This window comes from Astatotilapia calliptera, chromosome 18 (genome assembly GCF_964374335.1).
Source record: "Astatotilapia calliptera chromosome 18, fAstCal68.1, whole genome shotgun sequence".
Classification (NCBI taxonomy): domain Eukaryota; kingdom Metazoa; phylum Chordata; class Actinopteri; order Cichliformes; family Cichlidae; genus Astatotilapia; species Astatotilapia calliptera.
In genome coordinates, this window is record NC_137439.1 from 27,990,062 (window position 1) to 28,014,886 (window position 24,825).

General features: G+C 41.5%; 1 protein-coding gene across 4 annotated transcripts; it reads left to right on the forward strand.

Annotated features, from left to right (window-relative positions):
* Positions 1-1,471: 1,471 nt before the first annotated feature.
* sugt1 (SGT1 homolog, MIS12 kinetochore complex assembly cochaperone) lies at positions 1,472-24,751 on the forward strand. Of its 4 annotated transcripts, none has more exons than XM_026149028.2 (13): positions 1,472-1,610; positions 1,710-1,758; positions 2,454-2,544; positions 2,744-2,813; positions 4,306-4,376; positions 7,009-7,062; positions 10,356-10,384; positions 10,618-10,643; positions 10,928-11,024; positions 12,419-12,526; positions 21,272-21,362; positions 22,211-22,383; positions 24,005-24,751. In XM_026149028.2, exons 1-13 carry the CDS (start codon positions 1,597-1,599, stop codon positions 24,104-24,106), a joined length of 975 nt encoding a protein of 324 aa, XP_026004813.1. In that variant the 5' UTR covers positions 1,472-1,596; the 3' UTR covers positions 24,107-24,751. The 4 variants fall into 4 exon arrangements, with proteins under 4 accessions (XP_026004813.1, XP_026004814.1, XP_080148734.1 ...); XM_026149029.2 differs by having other exon boundaries at positions 1,474-1,610; positions 10,621-10,643; XM_080292608.1 differs by having other exon boundaries at positions 1,491-1,610; positions 1,713-1,758; positions 10,621-10,643.
* The last annotated feature ends 74 nt before the right edge of the window (positions 24,752-24,825 follow it).

The window sequence follows — 24,825 nt, forward strand, 5'->3', positions numbered from 1 at the left end:
AAAAAGTGCTCTGGTAAAAGTTAAAGTACTGATTTGACTTCTTTACTCAAGTAGAAGTGAAAAGTACAGGCTCTGAAATGTACTCAAAGTAAAGTAGCTCTTTGGAGGACATTTCTAAACCAGATATTTTTGTGCAAAGCTAACTGAGCTATAGTAATATAATAAAGTGACAGTAGTACATGGCAATGCAGTCTTTATTATATAATTCCTGATCTAAATTTTATTTCTAATGAATGTATTCAACTTGAATCAAGTATGCAGAACATGAACATAGAAAAAGAAGAAGTTTATTTTGTGTTGCCTGCAGTGTAGAGGGTGACTTTTCCTCTAAACAAGAAAATGTGTACAGTCAGGGGTTAACCCTCTCAGGCTCAAATTAAACTTTTTGTTGCTAATGCACAACCAAGTCCTGCAGTGGTACTTCTGAGTAAAAAAAACTCATAAAATGTGTATGTGGGGTAATCAGGTTGTTAGTTTTTAACTGTTTCAAATTGGCACTGCCTGCCTCGAGAGGGTTAAAGTGGATTCTGCACATGGGGAAACCCCAAAATCCACTGTAGAGGTTTAGTGTGGGGAAAAGAATGAGAACTCACAATAATTTCTTCTGTGAGCTCCAGCAGATTTTCTTAGTGTACCGGCTGTGATCAGTTGACCTGCTGGTCTTTGTGGACATACGCAACAGGATGTTACATGTTACACATACATAAAGCATGTACAAGGATAGATAACACTAAATACTTAAAATGTCCCAGGGAAGAGGAGTATTCTTCAGTCCAAATGTTTTCCTCCTCCTGAGATCAGCAACAATATTTTTAAACACATGCAGTGTAACTGGTAGTTATCTTTTGATCAAATAGCTACTTTACCCCTTGTTTTCCAGATGTGAACGTTAATAATGCACACGACTACCTAGAATGGATGTCTTTTACAGTCTTGCATTATTTCCTTAAAGAGACGTGCAACACAAATTTGTCAACATTACAACCCACAGCCGATTCTCTGTCTTATTTCCGTTGTTCTCTGTCTGATTACAGATCCAGCTGATGTTGGAGCATTTCATCCTCCCAATGAATCACTGGACATTTTTGTGCTCACATAATAGGTTCATTGTACCACAGCTCTCACAGGAAGTCTGACTGAAGTCTGACTGAGTTTAGCCATGTCTCCGTAATTCTTTGATATATTGTATCATTTATGTGTCCTGACAGTCTGAGAAAGACTTAGTCTTTTGTGTTTATATTATATTAACCCCATTTTTATTTTCATTAATGGTATTATAAATTTGTTGGTGGCTGACCGTACCCAGTTTCAATTTAAACGTTTCTATTCTTTGACAGATCTGCGGCCTAATTCGCTGTCCAGAAAATCGTCTCCTTAAAAAAACAAAAAAACAAACAAAAAGAAGTTATCGCTATTTTGCAATAACTCCTCCGGGCCTTTAGGGGGAGTAGAGGCAGTATGAGCTGTGCGCAGCCGGATGTTGACAGGCTCTCTGCTGTGTTTGAGCTGTAACTGTTACCGCTATCACGTTTCTCGTAGTCTCCACATCTAGAACTTTCCTGTCACTCCAGAAACAGTGCACATCCACAGAAGCAGATGGCAACCGAACGGTAAGTTCATCGAAATCTATCAATGAACTGTTCTTATAGCAGCAGACATTTCTTTTCTTTCGGTTATTTAACGCTAACTTGCTTTTTTGTTGCTTTTAGCAGCTTCCCCGATAGCTTCATTGACGAAGATCCACAGAAAGCTCTGCAGGTAAAACACTAGTCTCAGTTAGCCACAAACAAGTTTGCGCGATGCACGGTGGCTCTTGCAGGATGTCCATTTAACGTTAAATTCAGTGGACTTACTCTAGAAAGGAAATTGAGCAATACCCGTGGTGTTTGTGTTTCTGATATTACCAACAAGCTAGCGACGTTAGCCAACGTGTTTGCTAGCCCTATTTAGTTATGAATAAAAGTAATCCCAGAATCGCTTCGTTATCATATCAAACGGTCACCTGTTTCTTTAATACCATTAAGAATTAAATATGTCTCATGCGTGAGGAGGTATTACTACATAACGTTAGCTCGAAATAGTCTGCTTGCTGGATACTAGCCCTGTCATCCTGACATGAAGTTGTGTCAACTGTGAACAGACTAAACCAGTGAAGTTTATTTCTGCTGTTTTAAAAGCCTCTGGTGAATCTGCGGTTATTTATGTGACTAACCGGGGCAGTATTATGAAAATCATTACAGTTTGCAGGAATAACACAGATTCGAATAGATTTACGGAGAACTGCTTGTTCTGTAAAGATATCCGACTGCGAAAGTGAAAGTTGCAGATGCATAACAGCGCTACTTTCGATTTAAGCATTTTTCTAGAAGTTTTTTTCTTGCCACAATTCTTGAAGCTGAAAACACGATTTTAAGCCCTTTATACAATAATAGCAACCTCGTTATTATTTTCAGGAGCTTAACGAGGCCTTACAAGGAGACTCAGACAACGCTGAGTGGTTTTGTCAGCGTGCCTATGCCCACATACTGCTCAAGAACTACAGCTGTAAGTCTGCACAGCACATGTGGAAACAGACCACACTAATAGCATTTTTGATGTATTATGAAGTGCATGAACATTATGTGAGCATTACAAATACCTGTTGTTTAGCTCTTGAGGTTTTACATTGCATGTGACTTAGCCTGGACATATGCACTGCATAAAGAAACATAGTAATTTTTTTATTTTTGTTTTGTGTCCACAGGTGCTGCTGATGACGCCAAGAAAGCACAACAGCTAAAACCCAGCCTCTCCCTTGCTTTCATGCGCACAGGGTATGGACTGTGAAATGCACGCCTTTACATAGCAGTTTTCTAGCCTGACTGACCACCCATAGGGTCAAATTTTCTAAAAGGGGCAAAATGGCAAGTGAGGACAATCCCCAAATAGTGCTCGCAGGTGTGGTTAGTTTTAAAAGCAATGTACAAATATACTTTACACTACAAGAAAAGCTTAAAAAACACTGTGGGCCTTCCTCACATCCATGGCCTATTCAGAATAACCAACCTAACCCACAGGGGTCCACCCTGGCATGCAGATGTTTAGCTCAGTTTAGACTGCACTTCATTCACCGTTTGATATGTTCATCTCACCACTTTAAAAAAAAAAAAAAAAAAGGTAAATTAACAAAAATAATAATTAAAACATATAGTTTAATTGATTAAAAAATTATCCCTTCTGACACAAACGCACAGCCAGCTTTATTGACAAGATGGGATGAAACATGCTGTGTATGGCTCATGTTTCTGATGTTATCTGACGGTTGTCACAAAATGTCTTTCAGCTCAGTGATTTCAATTCTGAAGGCCTTTTGTTCAGTGCTCCCCCCACACCCCAAACCTGACCTCTAACATAAAGGAAAATTTTGAAAACCTGTCCTCGTCCATCAAACAAACTTCAGTTAAAGCTTTGTTTTGACACACAAGTCACCAAGGTCGTACTGTCGTGCTTTTTCACATTCTTCATGTCAAGCGGGCCTTGGAGGAGTCATCTTGGCCTTCGTCTCATCATGTTTGAACTATTGTAATCCACTCTACTCGGGTCTCAGACAAAATTCAGTCACCCGCCTTCATCTCATTCAAAACAAATTCACAGAGACAAGACAAAGTGATTTAAAGTTGAGCTGATTTGAAGCTTTTATTAAAGTTGTATTTGTTGTTACTTTAAAACCATGCATGGGCTCATCCTACCCGCACTGTCGATTTAGTTGGTTGGTATTAATTGAGCGACTGGCTGCGTTTGTCGGGTCAGACAATTCTAACGGTTCCCACAATACCCTCATTACATAGGTGTTTGAGTGTTTTCATAGAAAATCTATTTTTACTGCCCCTTTATTATTTCTTTTTGTTGTGTTTATTAACCTGTTATTCACACAGCATGTTCAGATTTTATGCCTTGTTTTAATTTGTTGCCTCTTTGTTTCTATATATTTATCATGTTTTGTAAAGCAATTTGTAACTATGTTTTATATTTTTTTTCTTTATTGTTCTTATTACGTGGTCACAATATAAGTTTGGTGTGGTTGCATTATGTAAAACTTAACGTTTTACGCCTTGCAATGTAAGAATTGTCGGAAACTTTTAAAGTTATACTAGTAAAAAGTCTGATTTCTGCGCTTCCTCAGAAGTTAATCCACAAAAACTACCAAAACATTTTGCTTTAACACGGTAAATCATACAGATGTTGTTTGTCAGATAAAGCTGCGTTTATTTTTCCAAGATTGTCTGATCTAAGTTCATGTGGCATGTTTTTCTCGCCCAACTGCAGAATAGCCGAATATCACCTGAACAACTATGAGTCAGCGCATGCAGCCTTCACTCAGGGACACCAACTGGACGGTGAGTGCAGCTCATTTTGGCCTCAAGTGCAGGTTCCTTAATTCCACTGTGTACCAACTACTGTTCGCAGCAGTGTCCTGTCCACTTTGCTCTCCTCATTGTTTTCATGGCTAAATTTTGGGCCTTATCTTTAGGGCTTTTTTTTTTTTTTATGACTTACACAGTGACGACCACCTTAGCCAAAGGCATTATGTTTTTGGACATCTTACATCCATGCGTCACATTCTGGAGAACAAACCTCTTTTTTTTTTTCCTTTTTTTTTTCTCTCGTATTTGGCACAGATGATCACTTGGTCTTATGGATGAACTGCATAGGTTTTGGTCATCTGAGGTCAAGGTTACTGTAATCTTACCATAACAGCAGCATTATTTTGCGGTTTGTGACAGACAATTATGAAACTGTGACAGTTTCATACAGATAAAATAACAAAGTGATGACCATTTGAATACAGAATGTCAAGTCTGAGTAGGCTTGGATGTAGACTGTAATTCGATGATGTGGTCAAACTCCCCGCTCTCCATTCAGTTTTTACATTAGAAAAGCCTGCGTGTTCTTCACATGTGTGTAGTTGGTGCTTGGGTAGTTCAACATATTTGCAGATGCATTGCTCCAAATCTTTGCATGTCGTTACCACATGGAGAGCAGTGGAATAGTTGGAAACCATTAGCATTAACAGGCATTACAGTGGTATCACCTGTGCTTGCCCAACGCAGTAAATCAAATGAAAACCCACCATGAGAACTGTATTAGTGCTACGTATTAGTGCTGTGAATGGCGTCTGACGGTTGTCCTTAACACACAGTACTGGGCTTTTTTTTTTCCTTCTTTTTTTCTTTTTTCAGTCTCAGGGGCTTCTAGACCAATACACCATCTTAAAGAGGTGTACATACAGGAGGTGACTACACAGACCACAGACAGTCAGTGTCAGTGACATCCAGTAACTTAAAGCCATGGCTGGTGAAATAACTGCTGGCAACATGAGGTGGCTTGTCCTGTGTTAAACTATTCTCAACTTTAAGGCAACAGATCGAATAACAAAGGATCCCGTTGATGGACATATGACAGATTAGTAATAAATTTAGGGGTTACCTTGATGACCAGTACCTGGAATGACTGCTAGTGACCAAACGTCAGCTACAAGGCATACTTCACAGGCCAAACATTTCCTGTTTGGATCCTCCTTTAGAAGTCTTAAAGCAAGTGTACTTCACTGTCTCAGGTTTGTCTTTTTTAAATCTAAATCTAACATGTCCTCAGAGTTGTGGTGTATTTTTTTTTCCAAATTCCAGTATTGCAATAATCCCACTAACACTGTTCCAAAAGAGTGCTTGAACATTTTGGGAATTGGATCGGCTGCACATTATTTTACAAGTATTTTCCCAGTACTTGGTGACAAATGTATAACAGGACTATATGTTTAGCTGTCTCTCATTTTATGAATGAACTCGGTGCCTTCAGTTGGACTTCATATGAAAAAAATTTTTTTTTTAATTATGCTAAACTCAGTCGCCATTCGGCCACTATTGATTTAGCTGGTCACCCCATGCAAGTAAAGTCTTTACATGGGAAGGAATGTTCCAGAATAATTAAACTTCTCCAGCATACAGTCAGTTAAGTATAGCTGGCCTGCATAGTGTGAATAAAGTGATACTAAAGCATTAATGTTAGTTAGGCTTCAGTGTTTGATAAGCACATTGTACACAAATATTTCCTTGCAGTACAAGCTGTCATTGTGCTTCTCACAGGTGAAATTATGGAGCATTGACTGATTAGGGCTTTAGTGGCAGTTTGGCAAGTTGCCCGAGTGTCTTCAAGGAGCAGTTAGTGAATTTGTTTTTAGAAGTAAATCAGTGGGAGATGAAGAAAGACTTAAAATAATGCACAGTTAAAAACAAACAAAAAACAAACAAACATTGCTGTGATGCAAGAACTTTATTTTCCAACTACCTTCTTCAGGCATGTACAGTGTTTTTGGACATCTGCTTACCAGGTCAGATTATGAGTGATTTCCTGATTTAGATGAAATGCCTTGAAACGAATACCTTCAACCTTGACTGGCCTTTACTTCAAGGGGACATGAAATGCTACACACATAAAGGCTAATTTAACTCACGGAGCCCTGCTCTCAAAAACTGACATAGATGTAACTCTGTCTGTGAAGCTGGATTTAAGAAATAAGTGCTTAAAGTTAAAGTTTTGCGAACACATGTAGCGCCATCCTCAGTCAGTACGAAACGTTATGTCACGTGGTTGGTTTGGTGCGGCTAATAGACTTAGTTTATGTTAACTAACAGGTGACGGAATTGATGGCTCAGAGGAAAATAAGGACACTAACAATAAAAATCATTTTAAGGGATTACATACAGCACATACAGCACCAAGGGCGGATAGCACAAAAGTGATCGGGAAAGTCCACCTGTTAGCTGTAATGTTCAGTTTTGTAAAGCACTTTATGAATGAGGACTGTGATATAAATTAGCCTTTCTATGTGTTGTGTTTCATGTCCTCTTTAAAGCACTTGAGACTTGAGTAACCAGCTACTGATGCAGTTATGTGTTTTCGTAATGACTTTTTGTGTTGCAGTGTTTACTTAGTGTTAAACATGTAAGAGTGTTTATTCTTTTTTTGCAGATTCTGACAAAACCTTTGAGGTCTGGATCAAGCGGTGTGAGGAGATGATGGAAAGTAAGTAGCTCTCTCTGTACTGTGCAAAAGTCTTAATCCAGCCATTGTTTGCAATGGCTCATCAGGCTTTCTGAAAGTCTTTCAAAGTTTCTCTTTGGACATTGGCTACTTTTTCACTCATTTTCAGTCCACTCCTTGTACCTAACAATTTTCAGAAGAATCAGGTTTTATTCTTTCAAGCTAACACTTGACCAGTGAATCTTTTACACATGCAAAATGCATCTAAATCAAGGCATGAAGCAGTGACATATCTACACATAACAGACAACTTGGCAAAGAGCAATTTTAACCCCACAGCCAAAAAAGGCTGATGGGGTTTGTCGTCACCCCGGTGGGCGGGTGGCATGAGCACCCAAGATTGTGAACACAATAACTCGAGAACGAGGCAATATAGGATTTTCAAATTGATATTATAGGTGCATCGTCTAAGAGGCTGAGGGATAGCACTGGTCACTGCAAGTATTTTTAATTGTCTGTAGTAGGGCTGCCATGATTAGTCGACTAGTCACGATTACGTCGACTATCAAAATCGTCGACGACTGATTTAATAGTCGACGCGTCGTTTGAAGCTTTGTAAGATCACAAAAGACGCAGGAATAAGTAGCAGGATTTAAGAGTGTAATAATGGACTGAAACAGAAGATGGCAGCACTGCATGCACAAGGATGCCAGCTGCCGTTAAACCCTGAAGAAGCAGCTGTGTCCCAGAATTCATAGCGCGGCCCAGCTCAGTTTCCAACAATGGCGGCAGCTAGTTAGTTTTAATATTACTCTTATTATTCTTTCTGGGTCACAAAATAAACGTTTAACATATCTTCAGGCGAGAATGTAGCTGTGTAAACCTCAAATATCTGCTCAGTTTATCAGGACACCACATATTTTCAAAAGCGCTCCGACGTTTTCAGAGACGTCTGTTACCCACTAGCTCGATAGCTAGCCGGGGGCAAGGCTAACTAGAGCCGTGAGAACACCGGACTCCCGGAAAATCGTTTTCAAACCCACCGCCGTCTTTCGCTACTCAGGTTAAACATATATAAGTCACTTAGATAACTTAAAGATGTTATTGTTGGCTTTTTTTTTTTAGTATTTTATTTGTTCCTGAGTAAATCGGTTTGGCTGAGATTAAAGTTATAGTTTTTACACAGCTGAATAAAAGTCAAACAGACAGCTGATTATCAGAAGTGTGAGTGAGATGCTCGAGAATATACTCCGGTGTCCCGTTATATTTTAGATTGCAAGGAGTTTATTAAACTCTCCCTTACTTATTAAACTTCACCGAAACTTTATTTTTAGTTAGCACATACCTTAAACACTTAAAGCTGTAGGCTAATGATAGTTCTATAAGAGCAGATGCATGCTGGTGCAATAAGCTGTATGTTTTACGTCCAATGGATGCATGATCTGATTAGTCGACTAATCTCAAAAATAATCGGTGACTAGTCGACTATCAAAATAATCATTTGTGGCAGCCCTAGTCTGTACGCACTTTGCCATTAGGACTCTGTAACAAAAACACATTTTATTTCCATTTCTTTAGTTGAATCTTCAGAAAATGCCAATGATAACACAGTCTGGCATTTTCACACTAACAAGGTGAATCCTGAAGAGCTGTTGTCAGAAAACTTGTCATCGTGTGCACAGTGTGTTTTGTGTGTTTGATTAAAAACAGATAAGATAAAAAGTAGAAATAGGAAGAAATAGGAAAAGACCTGACACAGGACCTGAAAGATGTGGAAATCAAATCAAATTTCTCAAATTTTTTTGAATCAAATGATTCAAATCATTGTGGAAATCATCTGGAAATCTGCTTAATATTCATATAATTATGAACACAGAAAATTACTATTTGATGTCGAGCCCCCATGCAGTAACATCTGGAAAGCATTTGATTGACAACAGCTTCATTGTATAGCAGGACACACTGTCAATGCAGTAAAAGCATGGCTGGATAGAAAAACACACAGTGGAACACTGTCAGTCATGGATTGGCCTCCCCAGAGCCCAAACCTCAACATTACTGACTTACAGAAATGACAAAAAACGAGTTCAGGCTGTGCTGAAGAATAAAGCTGCCTTTTTCAGTGAAGGTTTCCATGTTTCAGTGAACGACTGGACCTATTTGTAGCAAAATATAAAGAAATTATAGGGGGCTCAAGACTTTTGCACAACACTGTAGTTTTATGGAACTTTGACCAGTAATAATGCATCTGAAGTTGTGGGGGGTGGGGGGGGGGGGGGGGGGAGGAATCTGTGTTGTAACACCCTAAATGTAAGTAAACAAAATTGCCTGGGGTACTTTTAGTTCAAACAAGCTTCAGACTTGCAAACTTTAACTTGTGCAGTATATCCTATTTACTGCCTGCCATCAAACGCGCAGCTAAATGGCACAGTCAGGGAGCAGATCAGCCCATCTGATCAAACAAATGAGCACGCACACGTCCACGGATCTACAGTATGCGCTCACAGTGGTGGAGGCTGAGCTGCTTAGTCCAATAAAAGATGCATGCCATGTCTGCGTGGTGTGTTTCTGTTTGCTGCTGATGCCTGGGCCCTCTGGATCATCTCAAGTAAACAAGAGCATGAGTTTTGACAAACACGCTTCACACCCGCGTGCATACGTACTCCCAGGAGTGCGTGATTCATCAGAGTTAACGTTACTGATGTTTGAAAGCCCCCGATGAGACCCAGCCTCTTTGATAAGCCGGCTTGCAGACAGCATACACACACACTCTTACTGCTCACACCGGGAACAGCCTCTTTTTTTTTTCTTCTTTTTTTTTCCTGGTGACTGTGTTTACTGCGAGCAAACACACACACACACACAGCACCTGGTTATTCCATCACATGTGGAACCCCGCATGCATCAGAACACACAGTCGCACACAAGCAGCCCCCCCTTCCTTGTCACTTCAAGCTCGACCTCATTAAGACAACATTAACACGCCTCCTATCATCTCATCTATCTATGTAATGAAGTCTGTGAATAATGTATGACAGCATGCTGGTAAACGGTGTTTGGGCTCGCTCTGGCTCACAGGGCTTTTAATGGGCGTGGCTAGACCAGTAAACAAACTGGTGGAGAGGCTCAGAGAGTGTATGTGTGTGTCTGTTTATGTTGTGTTGTGCCTATTGTCCGTTATTCACCTATAGATACATTTAAAATTGGCGCTGGAACCTCTGCTCTTATCCAGTAATCTAATAGTCATGTTTTAACAGAGATCAGTGAAGCCAGTTATGGGTGTATTAAATGTTTCGAGCTGAAAGCCCACCTTTTTTCCTTTTTTCCCTCTACAGATAAAACACAAAACAACAACGTCAACACGGTGAGTTTCTCTTTGAGGCCACCTGGGGGCATTGTTGCTCTCAGCATCAGCACGGCTTTGTCCACGCTTTGGCTTCAAACAAGGAAGCCATACTAAGCTTCTTTTGTTGTTGTTGTTATGGCTTTTTTTCACCCCCCCCTCCTCGTTCCTGTGCTTTTCTGTCTCATCCATTTGCTTTCCCACCACGTCCTCCTCTCTAATTGTCATCTCGTCTCGTGGGCTGAATGACCCAGCAGACACCAGCGGCTCCACCTGTGAAGTAAGTGCACAAATGTAAATACGCCCTATCTGGTATTGCTGTTTATTTATTATACAGAGTTAATATTCAACCGAGCCTCAGTGCTTCAAAGCAGCCCCTTTCTTTATAAAAATGTAAATCCCATGTACACAGAAAATATATGTTAATGAAGATGGCTGCTTTTTAAAATTATTATTATTATGCATGAAATCTCCATTTTTGTCGCGATAAGTGGATTAAGGGGTCAAATTCAAATAAGTCTTCCTGTGCCGTTAATTCTTGTGTTTTAATCGTTTGTCTTTCAGGCACGACTGGTACCAAACAGAATCGCAAGTCATTGTCACAGTGATGGTGAAAAATGTACCCAAGGATGGCGTGCATGTCAGCTTCATGGAAAAGGAGGTATAAACACACACTTGAATGCTGTGTTGAGTCTCTGTTTGCTCTGTGTGTGGAGCAGAGATGGGTTAGCTCTTGGGTGTTTCCTCAGGGGGGCCCATTAGATGGGTCTCTCTCTCTCACACACACACACACACACACACACACACACACACACACACACACTCACACTCCCCATGGACCCAACTATGCCTCCAGTGGTGCCTTGTTAACATTGCCCCCAAAGTACAGATCTAAGAACAATTTACCCTCCCCAGCTTCTCCAACCTCCTAATTGTCTATAGATGGAAGGCATAACTGATCTAGGATCAGCTGCAGAACCCTCTAGGGACAACCTCCCTTTCTTACTCTTTCTTACTCTTTTACTTTCTGCCTTTTGCCTTCTTTCCCTCTCTCCGAGGGGTAACTGTGGGGCACCCCAGGGAACAGCTTTGTCTTTCCTAATAGAATAACAAACTGAATTTACCCCATTTCAAAAGAAATTGTTCACTCGCTTCGAATCACACAGTCACTTGTTAAGCTCCTTCCGTGGTGCAAACTACAGATAAGTTCATATATTTTTTACTAGGTCAGTATACAAAAGAAATTAAAGATGAAAGGCGGCGGTTCCATTTATTTTCCCTGGTGACTGCGTTTGCAGAAGCTGTATACCTACAGACAGCGCAGGAATTCAACTTGAAATGAATATTAAGGCTTTGATAGTTTTGTGGAATTGCCCAAAAGCAACTTAAGCTAACTTTCGAAGCTTTTATCCTCAGTGAACTATTTTTTTTTCTTTTTTCCTCATTCATTATGGGTCCAAAATCAGAAAAGTCCACTTTTAGTGAAGCGTTAGGTTGCAGATTACAGTTGAATACACTGCTGGGGCAGTGTGCTGTTGATTCGAAAGGAATGAAGTACAAGACTGCATGAGTGTCACATTTGCCAAGTGATGAGCATGTTAGAAGTGTGAGGGTTTGGGCCGTAGCTGAAGCCCTGTCCCTCTAAAACAACAAGCCGCCCACCTACCCTGCCCGAGTGAGTGACAGGCCGTTAGGAGCTGTCTGATGCCCCCTCGTCACTGGTCACTGCGTGGCTGAGGGGGACAGGTTGAGGATACTACTGGCCGTCACACCAGCCACATCAGATGATCATTCTCATGGACACTCTGACACCTTCGACCCCCCCCCCCCCTTATCTCTTTTTTCTAAGGATCGCTGTGCCATAAAATCTGTATACTGATGCAACAATTCCAACTTGCAGATGGTTCCATATTTATTTATTATTTATACTTCGTGGACATGGTCCTACCTTTAAAACCATGTCATATGTGTATATTTCACAAATTGTATACTACCAAAGCTAATGCCAGTATATAAAGGGAAATAACTTATATCTTTTGTGTGTGATGCCTTCAGATGTCTGCCACAATACAGCTGCCATCAGGGGATAACTACAACCTCAACCTCCACCTTCTACACCCTGTTGTCCCCCAACAGAGCAGCTTCAAGATCCTCACCACTAAGGTATCACTTTAACTTTAGCTAGCGGAGTTAATGTGCTGTAAAAAAATCTTTAACTGTTTCCCCCTTGGACACCTACTTAGTTTGGAAAATACAAACAGATTTACCCCCTGAGTGGTTTGTGTCACATTTCAAGCCTGACTTCAGAACATACATTGATTGCGTGTGATCAGAATTTGGTGAGGGTGATCTCTAACTAGGGCTACCCTTGGGAAAACCCAATGGTCAACAAACCATGTCTTTGTTGAAATTTAATGAGGTGGCAAAACCCGTCATTAAGGGTTCGAGAACAGTCGTCAAGGGTCAAATATCATCTTTGTGGGGGAAACACTTAAAATTCCCACCATTGTTTTTAACAGTAGCAGCTGTGCATAGTTACATTGAGAATGATTTTAGTGTTTTGACAGGTTTAAAAGACTTTTTAAATGTTCTCTTTTTTTAATCAAGACCGATTCATGAAGCAGAACCAGACCACACGTATCAGACCTGCAGTTGTGTTAAGGGTCCATTGTTCTGTAAAATGTACTTTGAAAATATTGAGACGTGTGTATTCTGCTTGCTTTTTGTCCAGTCTGGGGTCACAGTGACCCCGGCTGACCAACACTCAAACAGCTGAGATGATAAATGGCCTCATACGGGGTGATGATGTGCTTGCCAGAATACAGTTTATCATTGCCAGGTCATTTCTGGAATCTTTTTGAATTTTTAAAAAGGTGTATTCAAGCCACGGAGAATCCAGGAAATACTTTGAGATGCTTTCTGTACACAGCAGACTCGACTTTGGCAGAAAATAAGTCTGTGTGCCACTTTACAAATTTTTTTTAGTAGCAAAAACACAAACAAACGAGGAAGAAACAACATTTTTAGGTCATAGAAACACTTCCACTGAGTTTTTGAAAGTCAACGAAAAGTCATTGAATTTTACTCTGAATCATTGGGAGCACTGTGTTTATCCCTGCCACGCCAATAGTTCCTCTCAACAATAAAGCAGCAGACTATCAAACATGTCGGGGGACGCGTTTTATGCCGCTGTAAAGGGAATAGGACGTAGTAATGCTGCACGCTGTAGAAATGTTGTTATTGCTCTGAAGTGCAGATGCATCGGATGGCGTGTTGGTTTCTGTGGATTCAGACTTTTCTTTATTAAAAAGAAAAGATAATGAAGCGGGTGTCAGATGGCAGTAAAAAGGCAACGTGGAAAAGCGTGCTAATGCGAGTTTAAGCAGCTTAGTGAAATTGTGACCGATCATTACTTTGGTTACCACTCTGAGATCAACATCTTAATCTCTCCAGTGATTTAAAGCAGTATAAAGTAGACTGTCGCTACCTATAATTCCTTAATGCTGGTAAAGCTCACTGCAGCTGGAGCAGAAATGAGAAAATCCACTCTGGCTGTATACAGTGCGGCTCCTGCGGTTCATCTGTGCAGCTAACAGGAGATTCACACATATGCACAAATCCTCACTCCTACACACACACGGCTGTACGCGCGGAGTTCCTCAACCCTTTTTAAGGTGATTATGGACCTAATGAGTAGGAAGGGCACTTTTTACTATAGACTAATTAGTGTATATTATAGAAGATGTGGGTTAATGAGTGTGCTGGCTGAGTGTGTGCTGATTCAGGGTTTAGACCCCTGTCAGGCTTTAGCCTGCAGATCAAAAGACAGCCTTCTGTGTGACTTGTTTTGATTGGTTGGTTGTGTTTTCTTTTTTTCTTCATCATTAACGAGGGGATTTTTTTTTTTTTTTTTTTTTTTTTTTTTTTTTTAGGGCATTGATCATTCCGGTCTTGTCAATACAGAACTCCATCAAGCTTTGCTCTTTCTCTTGACTCTTGTTTAAGAAGCATCTGTAGATGCTGCCTTTTTCAAGTTATTTGGTTTAAAGAAATCAGCTCCTCAGAATGTAATTTATACTAAAGAAATTATAGAACTATACAAATTTCTGGCATGAATATTGAACCTCAACAGTTTGAGTGTTTTTTTTACCCAGCCCGTTAGAGTTGAGTTTCTCATTTTTTGATCAGTTTTCCTGACTTTTAGATTTAACGTGTGAGTCTTACATATTTGAAAAGTGGGTAAATACTTGATATTGAAATGACTCTCATCGTTTACTTACCAAAGTTAGACTCGACATGGAGAAAAAGTTTATCGCTTATAGTTGATAAAATTATAATCTTCCGAAGTATTCCATCTGCAGGTAGCTGACCTTTATGGGAAATGAAAAAGAGATGAACAAAATGTACCGAAGCCACCTACAGAAGCAGAGAGCGGTGGAATGAAAATGGTATTTATGCAGATGATTAGAATACTAAAGATGAGTCTACTCATCGGCGTTATATAAATGTCTTATCAGCAGACAGAACAGCACTGATGAAGCGTGTTGTGATTTATTTATTTTTTCTTCCCCCAAATACAATTATCATTAAGTTTGCATTCAGGCTTGATGAACACACTCCACAACAACCCCGCCTCTTGTTTGTTTGATGCAAATTACTGGGCTTTGCTCAGGTCTTGGTCTTGCCTCTGTGCTATGTTTAGCTACGTCAGCTAACTTTGAGGATTTTGAACGCAAACATGTCTGTTGCAAATTGCATGACCTGAACAAAGTGAACGCTAAGAGACGTGTAAACCTGCGTTAAGATGTCATTTAACAGCCTTTTCTTAAATGGAGTTTGCGTACTTAAAAAGCCTGCTTTTTAAGACCTTCTCTAATGAAAATCAAGTCTGTGACCTTGGTGATGCGTCTATACTTTTAGTGAGTCATTTATGGGTGTGTTGGCCTCACTTTCCTGCTCTCACATACACTCGTGCAGTGAAGCCCACAACAGAAAGGTAAAATGAAATATTAATCAAGTTGATGAAAACACATCGACGATAAACAAGATGAAAAATAAATAAGAAGAAAATAACACACATTTTTTTGTCCTGTTCAAAGAGAAAAGGAAAAACAAAGAAACTGTTTGCATTGCAGGCGCGAAATACATCCACACTGTCAAACCCTGTGCTGTTAGCTTCCTCGACGCTGTGTTAGCTCGGCTGTTTGAAAACCGGCGCACTGAACACATCAGCTTGTTCTTAGAATATCTGATATTGCTTTTTGGTCCAGCGTCGGACAGATAGCCGATCCAAGTATAGGATTGGAACGTTTGTGATATACACCCAAGAAGGTAAAAGTCTGACTTTACCTGGTAAAAAGGTGTCACCCATTGAGATGAACCTACCTCACTCCCATGATGTATAATCCTGTTCTCTGTGAACAGGACTAAGCTGCAAAGCAATTCTGGTATAAGTGACACAACTACAGTTATAAATTTTCCATTTTAGAGGCCCAGCAAATGAAAAACAAAAAATAAAACCCAGCAAACAAACTCAAACAAAATCACTGGAAAAGGAGCAACTCAGAATTAGATCGGTAATGTTCGGAAAGTGTGAAATGTTCAAGAGACGCTCTGACCCAGGCGTCTGACCAGCATCAGTTTGTCTCAAACTCTGTCAAATCTTCACCCTCACCCATTTTTCCTGCTTCGAACACATCAACTCTGGCTATTAAATGTTCACTTGCTCCCTAATATAGCCCATCACTAACAGCTGCCACGATGAAGCGATAATCTGTGTTATTCACTTGAGCTGTCAGTGGTCATAATGTTATGCCTGATCAGCGTATACCCAGAGTGCTGTGAGCATCCAGGTATCTTGTGGAGGAGGCTTGGAGACGTTCTCCAGCATATACAGAGGCGGCGTCTTCTAATGTGTTCAAGTGAATCTTTTAAACAGATCAACTTGATGCACACAGCTCGTTTCTTCAGCCCCCAGTTGATTGATCGAATTAAGCCTGTTTTTGTCTGTTAGATCAATACTTATATATAAATATATATATCTCACTAGCAAAAACAAATCAAAAAAAGGTTTGTCTCACAAGATATAGTATTATATAAACAAAACAAAAATCTTTAAGCAAGCTGAGCCAGAGCGCATCTGAAAGCAATGAGGGGAGTTATTTAAGTTTACTTTGCAGCAAGGCCACAGGGGGACTGAAAGGGCAGTAGACGACGGTGGGTGCTGGAATTACATACTGTATGGTGTCAAAGAAGCAAAAAGCATAGAAATGGAGCACCACATAACCTGTATGTCTCTCTATATATATGTGATGTCTGTATTGTGAGCATTATATCCACTGGCTCCACTGTGTCGAATAGAAGCTGACCTGCACAGAAACTGCCCCCTTTCAAAAAAAAGCCACATTTCCTCTTACTCGCTTTCTCACTTTTCCATGGCAACAGCAGACACTGCATACCAGAGGTGCACGTGGGTTGCAGCTTAAACAAGGGCTCAGTCTTAGAGACACCGCAGCTGAAGATGGTCTTAGACTCCCTCTCCACCCACTGTTACTGTCTTTTTTTTATTTTCAGGCCTTTTTTCCCTTTATCCTCATTTACCTCCTTTTTCTTTTGCTAATTTCTTTATGGCTCTCTCACAGACAAACACACCTTCTGTCGTTCTCTCCGTGTGTGTGTGTGTGCGCGCGTGCGTGCGTGCGTGTGTGTGTGGATAGAAACACAAACACCGCCCTTCAGGATAACAAGAGAGGGTGTTCTCAAACCTTCCTGCTGTCCCACAAAGACCCAACTGTTCCCTGGTCCAGTAGGCTCCTCGGGCACACACGGCCCCCTTCCCCATGCACACATCACTCCAACAGTATAAGCCCTCATTGGCGATTCAAAAGTTTAAAATGGCATACGAACTCCTAACTCTTTATAAACTGGATGTGTGCGAGCCCATGCGCATGACAGCGTGAGAAAACCCTGAAATACTGAGCAGCTTTCTCGATGCATGTCTCATTTAAATATTTTGGAGCCGTTTCGTCTTTTGAAGCCAGGAAGCCACTGGGGGGATAAAAACATTCAAATGAACAACGGCATCAGCAAATCAAGTTTCTCCAGATTGGCATGCATCCCTAATGAGCGTTTAAAAAAAGAAGAAAAACGATCTGCATTTCCCTCAGAGCTGTTGACTCACAACCAATGTTGGTCTGTCTGTCTGTGTCTGTAACAGGCTGCCCTGCACTCTGTGCTCCACAGTGTTTACGCTTCATCTCCCCGCTGTCTTTAAAGACAACTTAGCAGGGGGAAGCTAAGCTGGGTGTGCACGCGTACACACACACACACACACACTCTCACTCACTCTGGTACAATGACAGAGGCTGAACAGTAATCTTTCCACACACTTGTGCCATTTAAAGGAACTATTTGAAGTGTGCACGTGTGCGCGCGTGTCATCTCTAGCACATTATCGTCAGTGCGACCTCGTCCTGTCCTCCATCACGGCAAACATTCCAACCGCAGGGGTCACCGCGACAACGGGGAGCCAATTACACACCAGTGTGTTTGATCAGAACAGACGGCTAACGCGCACACGTGGGCGTGCACGCAAACACGCCGAGCGGTATCGGAATGAGCGCTCGCTCCTTCGTTCAGCTCGAAACTCATCTCTTTTGGGCGAACGGCTAAAGTGGCGTCTCCCCTCTTTAATTTGCACGCCTGTCAACGTCGAAGAACGTTTATGTGTATTTCATTTGTGTCCTTTTTAGCCGAGCTTGTTTCAAAATCCGCAGGCATCTGGGGAAAAAGAGGGAGAAGATGCCGGCCCCCTAGCAGGAAGGGGGGGGGGGGAGCTACGATGGCTACAAACACATGTGACAAGCGACATGGGACCTCAGTGCCCCTCTGTAAATAGCATGTGTGCGTCTGTGTAGTACAGGATTGTATAGTCCAGCCTCTGGGGTCCTGTGGGTGGTGGCCCCTGATTGTGGCTCTGCTGTCACATCCCTTTACAAGCCTGTCATACACACAGAAACACACACAGAGAAACACACACACTGCGCCTGGCCTGCCATGTCCCTTAAAAGCTAGGAAACGCAGATGTGGCAGCAGATTAATGTTGTATGTCCAGGGAGCACACACGGAAACACACACTGTCAATTCGATGCACATCGCTACAAAAATATTATGTCTGGTAATTCCAAGTTAATACATTTAATTCTCTCAGCCTTTGATCCTTTGCTTTCACTGTCTTAGAAACTTAGAACTTTATAGGTTTCTAATTTAATGACAGATAGAATTTGATTACTGTATTTTTGACGCTCCTTCATTGGATTGCACAAAAAACATCACATGATTAAAAAAAAAAAGAAAAAAGAAAAAAAAAGATGAAGACATCTTTAAATAGACTACAAGTTGTTTTGAGTCACTAGTGCTGCTACAAAAGCGGTGTCAGGCTGAACACCAGTTATTGGTGATTTGAACTAACGGTCTGATGTGCTCACGAGTCTTCAAAGCATCACGAGACCACTAACAGAGCTCAAAAGGCATCTACGCCCCAGACTGCAGGTGGATCTGTCAAAAACAAGTGTTTAATATGCCGTGGGGAGCTTTTGCAAAACCTAACTGATCGGCAAGCTTCAGTAAATAACCGTAGAAACATCTCCGGGATCATTTAAAAATTCTTTACGTTGCATTTTGGCCATATGTTTGTGTTTTTGAGGAAATTATGTATGACTGGTAGATCTTAAATTACTGCATTTCCAGTGAACTGGAGCTGATGTCTCAGTGTGCATGTGTGTGTGCAGCCTTTTGCAGACGAAAAGCTGTAGCACTCAGCATGCTTTAGTTTTGCAGTGTGGAGGGCAAGTTCGCGGTTCTCCATCCGAGAATGATCTAGAATGCAAACACAAGCTAATTTGATGAGTACATCATCCAGCTTTTACAGTGCGTGAAGTTTCCGCTCGGTGTTGGAAGTGAAGCTCGCTAAATTGAAGTTTTTAAACAAAAATGCACACTGGATAACTGTAGCTATGCTTTCTAAAAGCAAACCTTTTTGGATGCTCAGAAAATTGATGGCAGTCCCTTTATTTGTTAAAGCTGAAAGTCTGTGATTGGTGTACAGAAGTAAAAATGCCAAAACTGCGTGTTGGCTCAAACATGTGTGGAGCTACGTTGAAAGTCCTTTTCTGTGGAGGTCTTGCTTATTTAAGCAATGCAATGACAAAATACATTTTACATGTATTATTAAGGCAGCAGACAATTCAAAATATGACACAGTTTCTCGTTTTTGATCTTTTAAGATGTTTTCTGTGTGCGGTTTTTAATTAAACTTGGGCTTTTAAATAATTACCAAATGCCTTCATTCTGTCTTTATTTTCTATTTCACACAGCGTCACAGCGGCTGTGATTTTTGAGAGAATCAGATATCTCCCAGCACAGCTCTTCATGTTCCTACTGATAAGTTGATTAAGAGTTACATGCCAACCCGAGGATTAAGCTGCTCCACAGATGGTTGCGTAACATGCGCGAGATGAGGGGCGAGACACAATGAGCAATTTGCATATGCCGAAAACAATGCACGTTTTCAGGCTGCCTCACTTCACTTGGAAGATGTTCAAACTGTTGCAATTCTTTGCAGTGACAAAAAGTGAAGAAAGTAACAAAACAGAATCGGCGCTTGAATCGTGCGTCAATATTAAATTGACATTTTTTTCCAAAAGAAATTGTGGGATGCGAACCTCTTTTTAATTCTTAGAAACTTTCTGACAGGCACTTCTTTTGAAGCATACCAGCTTTTGTGTGTGTGCGAGTACCTGGGGGTGAGTAGACGGTGTACTAGAAATTAAGAATTCTCCCTTTTCGCACAATCCGGCTGGTCTGCTTAAAACGGCAATGAATTATTCCAGCAGTAACCTGTATTCTCAGGGGACACCTTGTGTTTGGGGTTTGTTTGTTTTTTTAAGCTGTTCAGCCCTTTGCAGCTGAGCCCAAAAGTTAATTTCGGACACTGCACAGATGCCTCGCGAGGCCCTTTGTGGAGCAGAAAGCGCTGACACACACCAAAGCGATCTATCAGTGTAAAGCCACTCGCACTAGCTCATCACCTCGGCGGAGAAGCTAGCAGCGGTCATACTGTCTCATTTCCCTCAATCTGCTCCCCTCGCTCACACCTCAGTCCGTGTCAGTCAGCCTCCCTGCCTCCCCGTCCCTAACCTCCTCTCTTGGCACCCTCATAAATGAATAATCACATCGCCTAGCAGAGCAGAAATGTTCCTTAATTGCGCCGACATCACCAGCTCTGTCTTTCACATGCACACATATCAAACACACGCGCCATTAATGGGTGAAAGTGGACTCTGTGTGTGTGTGGAATGTTTGTGGGAGGCGGGGGGACGCATGGAGCTGCTGCTCGCGTGTCTTGCTGCTATGTGCCCTGTCAGTGTGGCTCAGTGTTAAAAGCATGTGTCCATGTCCTCTCTCCCCTCATTGTTTTCTTCCTCTACCATGTTCTCCCGGTGTAATGATTCGGATCAGATGCTGCTGTGTGGAATTAGGATCTCCCGCCCTCCTCCCCCCCACGCTCCGTCTCTCACACTGGCCCCTCTGGCTGACAGGCATCTCGTTAGTGCAGTATGTCTGTCAGTGAGGTTTGAGATTGAGCTGTGCCCCCGCATATCCCTGATGTGTCTCTCTCTCCCGCTCACACACACACACAAAGTTGACGGCGGCGCTGAACAAGCCGGTCTCTCCGGCCTCAATAATGATCTGATGTCCCGAACTTTTAAGCTGCCACTTTAGTGGAAGAGTTATTTTCGTGCTACGCACCAAAGACAACGTTTTTTTTTCCTTTCTTTTTGCTTCTTTTTAAGAATCGTTAACTCCCTTTTTCTCCTCTCGTGTCTTCCTCCTCTTCTCCTCCGTCAGGTGGAGATCAAGATGAAGAAGACGGAAGCCGTCAGATGGGAGAAGCTGGAGGGAGAAGGACACGAGTCCAGCGTCAAACACTTCAATCCAAGTCAGTCCGCAGCTTCGACATTTGCCCTCTTCCACCCCACCTCCCACCACCAGACTGTTCTCCTGTGTCTCTCCTTTTCTCCCTTCTTATTTCTCCCTCTCTCTGCAAAGATCAATATAAGCTCCTGTGTTTGTCTGTTTTGCACTAAAATGAGAGTGGGCAGTCGAGCCCTGCTTAGAGTCTTTCATTAGTCTGACGGCGAAAGTGGGCAGTGAGAGGGAAAGGTATGACAGCGGAATATGACTCAGTATTTTAACCCACACATTCCTATTACTGACAGGATTAATTACTTATGTAAGTGTGTGTTTGAAGGGGGAGTAAAAGTTAAGTGGGGAGCCAAACTATGTTGTTTTTTTTCCCTCCAGCTCATTCTCTTGGACATCTTGTTTATTAGCGCTTGCTTTTAAATTGGACTGCGGTTTCATTTAAACATCATATTTGACATTTTATTTTTATGGCACTGCATCTCAGTTTGTCCACACTTGGCCTGAATCTGTCTGCTGTGCATTTTGCTGCTGTATTTATGTAAATCTGCGTCTGGATTACATTTCCTGCTCTCCCCCCCATCCCGCCATCTCTTGTTGGGATTATGGTGGGTGTATTGCATCCAGAAAAATATAGAAATCCAATCACAATGGGATTCTTCGCCATCTAAGTCGGACGATTCGGTGGCAAGGAGAGTGAAATTGGTTACGAGCTGACAGTTGAGTCTGTGCGCTGTGATTGGATGATAAAAGTCAGCGTATTTAATTAAAAATGTTAATGAACATTTGAAGTGTTTTCACAAAAGCAGTGAGCTCTTTTTATTTTGGGCTCTGATGGAATTTAAAGATTTCTTTCTTCATCAGACCAGTACCCCACATCGTCCCACTACACCTGCAAGTGGGACAAGTTGGTGGTGGAGATAAACGAGGAGGAGAAAAATGAGCAGGTGGAGGGAGACGCGGCACTCAACAAGCTCTTCCAGCAGATCTACTCGGACGGTTCAGACGAGGTCAAACGAGCCATGAACAAATCCTTTGTGAGTATTATGTTTAACTTGCGTTACGCGTGTTTCACACTGAAAACAGTCGTACACGTGCGTGGTCGCAAAAACGATCTCTTCTCAGTTCTAAAAGGAAAGGTTTAATTTTCCTTCCTCACCGCCTCCATCGTAGAATCGGTGTATTGGTGTCTGCCTAGATGGCCACCTTTTATTTGAAGTGGACTCTGAGACGCATAACAGAGGTCAATAAGTTCAATCTTTGTAGCCTGAGCAGCCCACGTCTGGCCCTTCCTGTTTCATTTTTAAATCAGTTACACTTTTAACCTAAATCGATCCAATCTGTTAGCTGCTGCCACAGGACATCATATTTACAGGCTTTTGCAGTCTAATGTGTTACGTTTGCACACATTAATACAGGTAAAAACCTGTTTTAATGTGTGTTGTTATTTGTATAATTTAATGATAATTTATTATTTTGAATCAGAATTAAAGTCATGAAGAAAACAGAAAAACATTTCTTTTTTTTTGCACTTTTCTTTCTTTTAATTAAAAAAAAATCTTATTTTAAACACTTTCCACTGACCGACAACAACACAGAGCTCTGGTCTCTGGAAGCAGTTGAAGGAAATTAAGAGTTTATGCTAGCTGACAGCTCTGGGACGGCTTAACTAACCCAGACTAGATGTAAAGTTGGCCAATTAGCAAATAACATATCAGGTCTTTTGAAGAAAAAAAAATCGGTTGAATATTTCAATGTTGTTGCTGTAGATCCTCAACCGATCATTTGCATTACTGGGGTATTGTTTCTGTTTTTAAAGAATGCCAGTGATCTACCTCATTGGTTCCTCCAGTCCGTGTATAGACTCGCTCAGCTCTGTTAGGTTTTAGAAAGACAATGGCCCAAAATTGTAATTGGCAGGTCAGATGTTTGGCCCCCCAAAAAAGCAAAATCATTAATTGGAACTGACCAAGACAATTATAAATTTGACTTTTGGCCCCTCAAATAAACTTTTGTTGTTGACTGTTAGTTTTCTAGCATGCCTAATTGACAGCAACCCACAGACTTACACAAACATCTAATTGGGGGAGCTCGCAACAATTATCAGAATAAGTTCCAGATTTAAAAAAAAAATGCTCTCATTTTCTTTAGTTAAAGCTTTAGCGGTGCTATGAAAATGCAAAGCTCCATCAGTAATTATTTACACAATTCTCATTATATTGAGTGAACACACACACACACACACACACTGGGTTGATTGATGCAGCAGGAACAGATTGTCTCGTTAATGAGCGTGTATTAAAGTGTAATGAAGGAAGTGTGTATGATTGCAGCCAAATGTTGATGGATGAAGGCACGGATGGGCATTCATTAACGATATGATCTCATGATGCTGGAGAAAAAAGTATTTACTGTCATTTCCAGCATACAGCCTGAAGCCAGCTGTGCTTCGGTGTGATCAGTTGTCATTTCTGCATTTAGCTTAAACATCTTAAACACGAGTTCTTGTTACAAAACATCAGGACAATGAAAAGTTAAACGGTTACCAGTCACCTTGTACTTCAGCTGTGCTGCGGTGGACTTACCTGAGGCTCACTAGCAGAGAGAAAGTGTTGCATAACTGCTACTGAAAACCTGTGACTTCTCCTCTTTGTGCAGATGGAGTCAGCTGGTACGGTCCTGACCACCAACTGGGGAGATGTAGCCAACAAGAAAGTGGAAGTGAAACCGCCCGATGATGCAGAGTATAAGAAGTTCTGAGCGTCCCCTATTTCGCCATGACTCCCCCTCCCCCACCTCAGTTCATCATCTTTCTTGACGTCTGTCCACCTGAGCTACAGCGGGATTCGTCGTCGCCGCCCTGCAGCCTGCATGGCTGGCCACTGCTTCGCCTCTTCTTCGTGTTTGTCACTAAGTGCAGGGAGCCAAGCATTCCCACCATCACCCAAGCAAACTACATATGGCCTCTTCTCTGCAATATATATTCGGTTAATTAAGATGATCTGTTGAAAGGAATGATCAACATTACCTGATTTCTTTTAAAGGCCAATGAACTCAAAAGGGAACTGAGATCGGGCTTAAAATTGACGCGCTTCACTTCAACTTCCCCCCGCCCCTCCTAATCACTCACAGCCTTTATATTTGGGAGCCTTCTGTGACTTTGCAATATTAGTACTTGTATAAAAAAGTTGCTAAAACATTTGTGAACACTACCTTTAAACCAACTGATTGTGTTTCACAGATCATGCTTTTTTTGTTTTCCTCCTCTTTTTTGCACTCTGTAAAAACAGCAGTCCTCTGCAAAACAACTTATCTGGAAAGTGTGCGACATGTCTGGCTCGCCACCGGTCTCTCTCTCTCTGTGGGATTCAAGCTTCGGTGTAAATAAAAGATTTGGCTCACAAACTTTGCCCCGTGTTTTATGGTTTCTTGTCCCCCGGAAACCGTTTTCGAGCAGCTCGGAAAAGTCTCGCTCAAAC

Coding starts and splice junctions, on each gene's coding strand:
- sugt1 (XM_026149028.2), top strand. Junction 4,377..7,008: donor TCAGGGACACCAACTGGACG/GTGAGTGCAGCT, acceptor CTTTTTTTGCAG/ATTCTGACAAAACCTTTGAG. Junction 11,025..12,418: donor TCAGCTTCATGGAAAAGGAG/GTATAAACACAC, acceptor TGATGCCTTCAG/ATGTCTGCCACAATACAGCT.